The sequence below is a fragment of the Eumetopias jubatus genome, unplaced genomic scaffold, assembly GCF_037043125.1.
Source record: "Eumetopias jubatus isolate StellerSeaLion01/CBP00866 unplaced genomic scaffold, mEumJub1_p1.0 scaffold_4, whole genome shotgun sequence".
In the NCBI taxonomy this organism is placed as follows: Eukaryota; Metazoa; Chordata; class Mammalia; order Carnivora; family Otariidae; genus Eumetopias; species Eumetopias jubatus.
Genome location: NW_028274810.1, coordinates 179,815,794 through 179,824,847, shown reverse-complemented (window position 1 = coordinate 179,824,847; position 9,054 = coordinate 179,815,794). Strand labels below are relative to the sequence as shown.

General features: G+C 45.6%; 1 protein-coding gene across 1 annotated transcript; it reads left to right on the top strand.

Moving 5' to 3' along the window:
- The first annotated feature begins 375 nt into the window (after nucleotides 1–375).
- Nucleotides 376–1,784, top strand: FAM110B (family with sequence similarity 110 member B). Its single transcript, XM_028108936.2, has one exon. The coding sequence runs from the start codon at nucleotides 672–674 to the stop codon at nucleotides 1,782–1,784; it is 1,113 nt and encodes a 370-aa protein (XP_027964737.1). The 5' UTR covers nucleotides 376–671.
- The last annotated feature ends 7,270 nt before the right edge of the window (nucleotides 1,785–9,054 follow it).

The following is a 9,054-nucleotide window of genomic DNA, read 5'->3' as shown; positions in this document are numbered from 1 at the left end:
GGGACCCAGGGGCCTTCAGTGAACTGGGAACGCGGCTCTGCCAAACCCGCATTTCCACATTCAGCCAGGATTTCCTGGGTTTGATACAAGGAATGCCAACCGGGCGTGATCAAGGGGCGGATCTCACCAATGGGGAGGCGGCTGCAAGAGCCCACGCGTGGGTAAGCTCAGCCCCTCTCCGTCCCCCGAGCACCCGCGTCCAACTGCGGGCGCGCTCCGGGACCCCGGGAATCGCCGCCCAGCAGCGGCCCGGGGCCGGAGGGCGGCGAGCGGCCCGGCGGAGGCGGGGGCGCCGCGGGCTTTCTCTGTTGCTACAGCCGTGATGTCACTCGCCCATCCTAACCCGCGGTTGGTTGTTGTGTGTTTCAGCTCTGCCTGCAGTTGAGCACAAAGACCTGGAGGAGACTCCCACATCCTTCGGGGAGAAGAAAGGAGGCAGCTAAGCAGATTAAAGGAACTTGTGGCTTGTGGCCTTTTGGAAAGGGGGAAAGTGAATTAGAGGCCCGGTGCGAGTTAATGAGCTGTGAGATGAGGCGCCGCTGCTGCTGCTGACACCCAGGTTCCAGGCTCCGTCCGCTGCCCTTTGTGCTTCATGTACATGTGTCTATTCAGCGCATCCGGAGGCGCCCAGACCAGAATCCAACACGGCTGCCGGGGAGAGACCACCCACCATGCCCACGGAGACCCTACAGACAGGTAGCATGGTGAAGCCGGTCAGCCCCGCGGGCACCTTCACCTCGGCAGTCCCCCTGCGCATCCTCAACAAAGGGCCCGACTACTTTCGCAGGCAGGCCGAGCCCAACCCCAAAAGACTCAGCGCCGTGGAGAGGCTGGAAGCGGACAAGGCCAAGTATGTCAAGAGTCAGGAGGTCATCAACGCCAAGCAGGAGCCCGTGAAGCCGGCTGTGCTGGCCAAGCCCCCCGTGTGCCCGGCCGCCAAGCGCGCCCTGGGCAGCCCCACGCTGCGGGTGTTCGGCAGCCACGCCAAGACCGAGAGTGGCGTGCAGAGGGAGAACCTGAAGCTCGAGATCCTAAAAAACATCATCAACAGCTCCGAAGGCTCCAGCTCGGGCTCGGGGCACAAGCACAGCTCCCGGAACTGGCCGTCCCACCGGCCAGACTCCACCGACCTGCACCGGCACTCCTTCGCAGAGTCCCTGAAGGTGTACCCCACGCAGGGCCGCGGCAGCCCGCAGGAAGGCGGCTCCCACGTGGGCAGGAGGCTGCTGGAGCAGTCGGCCGAGTCCTTCCTCCACGTCTCCCACAGCTCCTCGGACATACGCAAAGTGACCAGTGTGAAGCCCCTAAAAGCGATCCCCTGCAGTAGCTCCGCCCCTCCCCTGCCTCCCAAACCCAAGGTCGCGGCCATGGCCACCGTGAAGTCCCCTGAAGCCGACCCGGTGGAACCAGCCTGCGGAGTCAGCCGGAGACCCTCGCTCCAGAGGTCTAAGTCGGACTTGAGTGACAGGTATTTCCGCGTGGACGCAGACGTGGAGAGGTTTTTTAACTACTGCGGACTGGACCCCGAAGAGCTGGAAAACCTTGGAATGGAAAACTTTGCAAGGGCTAATTCCGACATCATCTCCCTCAACTTCCGCAGCGCAAGCATGATCAGCTCAGATTGCGAACAGTCTCAGGACAGTAACAGTGACCTTAGAAATGATGACAGTGCCAATGACCGGGTGCCATATGGCATTTCTGCCATCGAAAGAAATGCTAGGATCATCAAGTGGTTATATAGTATCAAACAAGCTAGAGAGTCACAGAAGGTCTCCCACGTGTAAGACAAAGTGCGTGCAAAGGAGGGAGGGGTGGGTCTCTGTGCATCCGCAGTCGTGAAGGTTGTGAGCTTCTCCACTCTCTTTGTGTTGCTTGTTGTGCAATGTTTCCAAGTTGCATGCCTGTCAACATGGGGACTGACCTGGCTTCCACGTGAACCATCGCTGCAGAGCCTGGCTGAACACAACGCCATCTGCCAAGAGTTTCAGGCCAGAATCCGATTAGGGCTTCGATCTTAAGCAAAACTGTTTACACGAAAAACGGTATACAACTTCTTCAATATTTATGTGGTTCTTGTGTTTTTATATCCCGCGCTCTTGTGTCTTAATTAAAAGTTTTATCAATTGGCTTTTAGGTTAAGAGTAGAATCTTTTTGAAATAAAAAGCCAATTTGCCTACGTGTGAGCCCGAAACAATGGGGAAAAAAATCAATGGGATCTGCTACCAAACAGATACAGTGACTGACCTAAGATAGAGAACCACGCTGGGTTTTCTGAGGAAGAAAGCGGTGAGCCTGATGTTAATCATTTGCGTATTGGAATTCTCCTGCCACTACTAAAGTAAGGGTTGGGGCAATAGTGCTACGTTTTGTGTCCGATTAAGTGTGTAAATGTTGGTGCTTCTGTGTAATACCCCAAGGAAAGACAATCAGAAACAATGAAGGTGATTAAATCTAGGAGTTTGGGGGTTGGGGGTTTTGTTGATGTTGTTCTCTGATTTGGGTTGATTCCGAAATTTCTCCTATTAATCTTTTGACGGGAATGGCCATCCTAAAGCTGATACTAAATGTCTTTATAAAAAAAAAAGTTGTTTGTTTTTTTATCAAGAACTAATTCTATGCTGACTCTCTTCCCTCTCTCCTTCCCTCCCTGTGTTGTTGATTTATTTGGGAGAGGGGAGTGGGGCTTGTGCAGGGGTGAGCTATCCGAAGACATGAACACAAATGGAAACACCAGCCATATCGGTATAGAGCCTCCCATTCAAAAGCGAATACCTTTCGTAGCTGAACCATATCTGAGCAGTGCGATCGTGTTGTCTGGCGTATGTTATTCTCTCAGGCTGTGGACCTTTGCTACAGCTCTAGGAAACTGTAGAAACATGATGCTTTTCCACCCTTTGGTCTCTAGTGCTCCATATCGACTCGTTCCCGTTTTCCCCAGTGACCTGTCTTGCAGGTGGGTCGTTAGCTGTGGACCAGCTGACAGTGGTGTGTGGTAGCTGAGAGGTAAAAACGTGTAGCGGTCTGCTTCATTCCTCCGTACTCATGCTCTGAAGTTCTCAGCCACACTACCTTAGACTTTATCAGCGAATGGGGAACTTTTTATGGTGTAAATGCTGTAAGACTTTGTATATACTTCAGTTGTTATGAAATCTTTAAGAAAAAAGAAAACGTTACGCTAATAAATAGCTCTGGTGCAGGCACTAATGGTGGTGGTTTCTCTTTGTCCTTTTCTTTGCACCTGCCATGAAAAGTTTAACTTTGGACTGTGAGCCAGAAGCAGATTTTTGGTAGCCTCAAAGGAACATGTTTTCATTAAATTACTTTCACCATATCACAGTTATTCGGAACAGCGATAGATAGCAGTGTGCTTTTGCTAAAATAGTTTGTCAAGGTTCCTAAAATATGCTGCCTTGTCTTTACTTAGTTCACACTTGTGGTATTTTTACCTTTTCTTAAACATCAGAATTTTTCACATCTTCCGCAAGACCTTCAGTGGTAAATACTTAAGAGTTCTTACAGCGGAGACCTGCCTTTGAATGTTATTTGTACAAGCCCAACATCATTAGCATTACACGTGTTCATACATTTGTCCACTCGTTCGTTCACTCCTCTTTCAACAGGTCATTTGGTGAGTGGCCCCCTTTTTGGGCCTGACAGTAGGCACAGGACTGCTGTGGTCAACGACACACAGTCTCTGCGTCAAGGAACATAGATGCTCACCTTTAAGAGAAACAGCATTCCTCTTAGTGGACAGATCTTATCTCCTCTTATTAGGACGCTGAGTATTCAAGTTATCTATTGAATCAAGTCATTTGAAGATTAACATTGCTTCAAAAGTTCCATATACTGTGTCAATGTAAAAGAAAACATTGTTTAAAAAGCAATTTTCAGAAGCAGAAATGATAAAGATTCCCAACTATTAACTGTTTGTAACTTTTTCCTTCTGGAAATCAAATGTGGTTCCTTGACACTCTCTCTGCTGGTTTGGGAATTCTTTCTGGTTCTCTGATTAATTACCAGTTGCACTAGAACTCTACTTCCCAGAAAAAACATTTGGAAATGCAGCTTTCAGTGGTGATGACACAGTGCATGCAAGATTATAGAATGAAAATAGGTTTCTTTCATTTAATTTAAAATAAGTATACACACACACACACACACACACACACATATACATATATATATATTCTTCCCTCACCATTAGGGTAGAAATGTGGCCATTTGAAGTATTCATGGCTTAGCATTTATATATCCGTCTCTTTTTAGGGCTATTGAAATACCAAAAATAGATGCTATTTTTCTAAGGACACCAGTTTTTTTTTGGGAGGCGAGCACTTCTTAGCTAATTTAATATCACTGTCAATGCTGTTTTAGTCATGGATTCTGCTGAAGCTTCCAGCATTTCAAAACCATGTTTAATCTGTGTCCCACTGTAATTCAGTCTAATCCTCCATGGCCTTATTTGTACAATGGATAAATGTGAGCCTTTTGGTTCCCTTTATGGAAGGGGGGAGCTCATTATTTTCTTTTTTGTTCTTGAAATTAGAGTTTCTATAAAGGACCGTTTCAAAGGCTTAATATTAAATCCTACGAGTGAGACATTTCCTAATTGTGAAGTCCTTTTTACAAAGTGCTGATTCTGTTAGTGCATGAAAAGTATCTCATGTGTGCATTGCACGTGTGTGTGTGTGTGTGTGTGTGATGATGATCATGTTGGTAGGAATACAGACTTGTCATATAGTTCAGCATACTTGTCCCCTGACACAATGTGGAGTGAAGCATGATTTCACAAGATGGCCCTAAATACTGGTTGTTTCTGAAAACCACCAAATTTAAGACAGTCCTCCCAATATCCACCCCCTCTGCCATTGTCTTAATTCAGGCTTTCATCTTCATACCTGAACTATTGTTCCTGTAACCTCCTAACTGGAGGCCCCTCAGGCCCCCCAACCAATCTCCTTTCCCATCCTATTTCATGCCAAAGATACCATAATGCTGATCATGTCACTCCTCTATGTAAAAACATCCTCCAGCTTGAATATGTTGCTGAAAGCATAAATCCTAACTTCTTATCAGAGAATATTGGGCATTTACCTTTTAGACCCCATTTTCTGTGTCCCTAGGCCCCTAGGCTCCAAGCAGAGGAAATTTTCATTGGGAGCTTTTTGCCACCGTGTTAGTGATCTATTACTGCAAAACAAATTTCCCCAAAGCTCAGCATTAAAACAATAAATATTTATTACCTCCCTTTCTGTGGATCAGGAATCCTGGAGTGGTTTATGCAGATGGTTCTGGCACAGGGTATCTCATTAGCTCCACACCGTGTCAGTTGGGGCTGCATCCTCTGAAGGCTTGACTGGGGCTGGAGAATCTAAGATTCCAAGATGAATCACGTGATGGTGGTAAGAGTCCTTACAACAGGGCATCTGGCTTCCTCTAAAGAGAGTAACCCAAGAGAGAAAGCAATGAGGAAGACACAGTGCCTTTTATGATCCAATAACTGAAGTCACACACCTCCGCCATGTTCAGATCATTAAAAGCATGTCACTAAATACAGCCCACACTCATGGAGAGGAGAGTTAGACCTCATCCTTTAAAGGAAGGAATATCCAAGAATTTATGGACATGTTTTAAAATCACTACTGCTGAGTTTCAGTAGCTTTTCATTCTGTGAGGAATGCTTTTTCCTTCCTCCTTGACCTTGCAGATTCCTGCTCTTTCAAGACTCAACACAACAATAAACCAGTGAGATTTTTGCATTTCTATGTTGTCTTTTCCCATTACCTAGTAATTTGTGTCCTGCCCATGGGCCCAGCCTTTGCTAGCTTACATGGTGCCATTGTGTAAATTGTTAAAAGGTATACCTCCCTCAAAACAATTTATTTTCTGCCAGGTTAAAAAAAAAACTGCCCTAATAATTCATAAAGCTCCAAAGATTATAATGTGAATGGTGACCCCAGAGCGGGCCAGTGCATAGCACGTCAGCCCAGAGTATATAGTAGATGCTTAATAAGTGTTGGCTAGATTTTTTTTAACCTATCACTTTTAAGTCCTGTGCTAGTTACTCTGTAAGTGTTATCAAATGAACCCAGGGGGGTAGTTACTGTCCCATTTTACAGGTGAAGAACCTCAGTTCCATGGAGGTGAAGCACCTTAACCAAGATCCCAGGGGAAGTCAGAGGCAGGATGGGACTTGAACTCAAAACTGCAATTCCAGCTCTGCCCCGTCCCCCTGCCACAGCCCAGCTCAAGACAGAGAAAGGCAGACTAAAGTGTGTTGTACTTTAAAACCAAAGTGCTCTTAAATTCATCTTGTTACTTTCATCTGCTGCCTGTATATACAAACATGTCTCAAACACTCAGAATTTCAACAATTTCACTCTTACCAAAATGGTAACCAATAAAATTTAGAAAAAGACTTCAGCTGTTCCATGATGAGTAACACAGAGCCTGCTAAGTCCCAAAGATACAAGGTTGTTGTTAGAATAGTGTTCTTTCAGTTTTGAGCATGCTGTGTTTTGGAGGTACATCCTGTCTTTGTTGCCAAGGACTTTCAGAAGGGCAAACAGAGATAAATGTCTGCCCATAATTCAACATTCAGGAAACACATTTTGGCAATTTGGTGAATCAGCATCACTCCTTTCTGCTGTCCTTGAGGAGGGACGTGGTGTGTTTTGCCCAGAAGATGCACTGGGAAAGGAATAACAAGGTTAAAGATGCTCCAGAGGAACTGAATAGATTCTTAACTCAGAAAGGATGATGAATCTCACCACAATTTTGATAATGTGAAACCCGCCTTGTCCACTTAGCCCTATAAGATGACCAAGAGTTCTATTAGCTTCCACATGGCTTCTAAGAGCTGTCCTATGAAGGGCCACAGGCTCAATGGTGGTATGGTTGCCTCTGAACAAGTCACCGTCATGGAGGGTTTCTCTCATATGTTCAGCTCACACCCCCTTGCTTTGGCAGAAACCCAGCAGAAGGAAAAGCCAGAGGGAGATGGGCCTCAGCAAGCCTTTTGAAACTCCTTCCTCCAATAACAGACCCATCTGCCTAAAACGTTCCTTCCATTGGCTCATCTGTAAGACAGAAGGGAAGTCATCTGATATGTGCGTTCCCTTGGCTTCAGGGCCGTGACATCACTGAGAGCTGTTTTTGGAACATTAGAATGAGGTGTGGGGTTAGCAAAAATTCAGAGAAGACTGGGTTCATGTTGTCATGGAAAGCAGGATGGCAGGCAAGGCCTGATGGGGACCAAATACTTCCCTGGCTGGCATTTTACATACCAGCCACCTGAGAGAGTTCTAGTTGGGGAAAGAAATGAAGTCTGTAAAAAGATTCTTCTCTGAATGGAAGGAATCTCCAGAAACGTGACAGGTTGTCGGAAGCGGACAGAATTTAATGTGGCCAAGTGCACACAACATAGAAACCTGTGATAATAATAATGATACATTCATTCACTAATTGGGCATTTTATTCACTCCATATTCATGAAACAACTATTAGTATGTCTTAGATGTGATGTTAAGCCCTTCATCACATTATCTCACTTTATTCTCACAAGAACTTTAAAAGTGAATGGGAATCAATTTTGTGGATGAGAGATCTGAGGCTTGAGCAACTTCTCAAAGGCACACATCCAGTAAGTGGCAAGAGTTAAATGCAAACCCATGTTAATAAAGCACATGTTAAGACTCATTCTGTAATGAATTTTTAGCTTCTAGGAGGGTGGGAGCCGTTTTCACTCCTTTGTGGTAGGTAAGATGTGCTACGCAACATTCCCCAGAAGCTGAAAACACAGTTGCGGATACTGCATTATGATTCTTCCATACAGTGAGTGACTCAAACCTATTTCTCACATTTGATCACATCAGGACTGAAGCTTCTGGGTTCGTCTGAGAGAGACATTAATGATCAGCTATCCCTCTCTATTGTATTTTACAGAGGAGGAAACAGGTGCAGAGCAAAGGAGTGGTGCGACTCTGGGCTGTAGAGCAGGTGAATCAGCTGATAGAGCTGGAACAGAGACATGAGAGCTCCACCACCCTCACGAAGGACCAGGAAACGGTGGGACTGTGCACTGCTAACAATTCCATCACATGACTTGGTTAATATATATTATTCCTGTGCGGTGTTCCTTGTCCTCAAAAACCATCAGATATTCAAAGAAACTTTAATCAGATTTTCTGTTAATACGCATTAACAATTTTTCAATTTAACCATAGCAGATATAAAAATACTTAATAGAGATGAAGGAATTTCTCTAAGGAAGTTTTTAGCAATTTTGGAAATATTTAGTACCATTTTCATGTTATTTTAATAACTCCACTGTCCATGGATGCCCCATATTCCTCAAGAGTTTCGGGACCATTTTTATAGGCCTGATTCTTTGCCTCCTGTATTCTCTGGTGCAGACAGACATTGCCACTGGTTGTGATATCCATTTGCTTCTCCTTCTAGCTCACCAGAGGACTTAAAACATTAGGTGTGGCCAACGAGCCATGAATGGAAGTGACCATGTTAGAGTAGGGAGGAGCCAGTCCCAGGTTCTCCATGTTCTCTTCCCTCAAACATGGCAGCCAGCAAAGTTCCAGAAGGTGGAGTTGCCATTAGAGTTGCCATTAGGATCCTGAATGAGGACAATGGGGAACGGAGCCCTCCACCCCCAACACCGAATGGATATGTAAACCCCAGGGGGTGAATCCTCTCCTTGTGAGCAACTGTGATTGGGGGCATTATTTTATCCTGCAGCACAACCTGGCCCATCCAGACTATTGCCTCAGTTGAAAACTAACCGATAAGACTTGGAAGACTGCCATGTTATTCCAGCAAGAAGCAGGGCCAGCTCTAACACATTGTTTCCCAAAATGTGCCCCTGAAACACTGTATTTGAATTCCTTGAGGTTCTCAATACAAAGCAAATTCCTGAGCTCCCTTCTAGACATCCCGAGTCAGAAGCATAAGGAGTGGGGCCAAGAATCTGCCTTTTTAACCAGAACCCTCCAAATGGTTCTTAGGTTAAAATTCCAGACTTCCTAAATTCACAGGTAATC

Coding starts and splice junctions, on each gene's coding strand:
- FAM110B (XM_028108936.2), top strand. CDS start 672: ATGCCCACGGAGACCCTACAGACAGGTAGCATGGTGAAGCCGGTCAGC.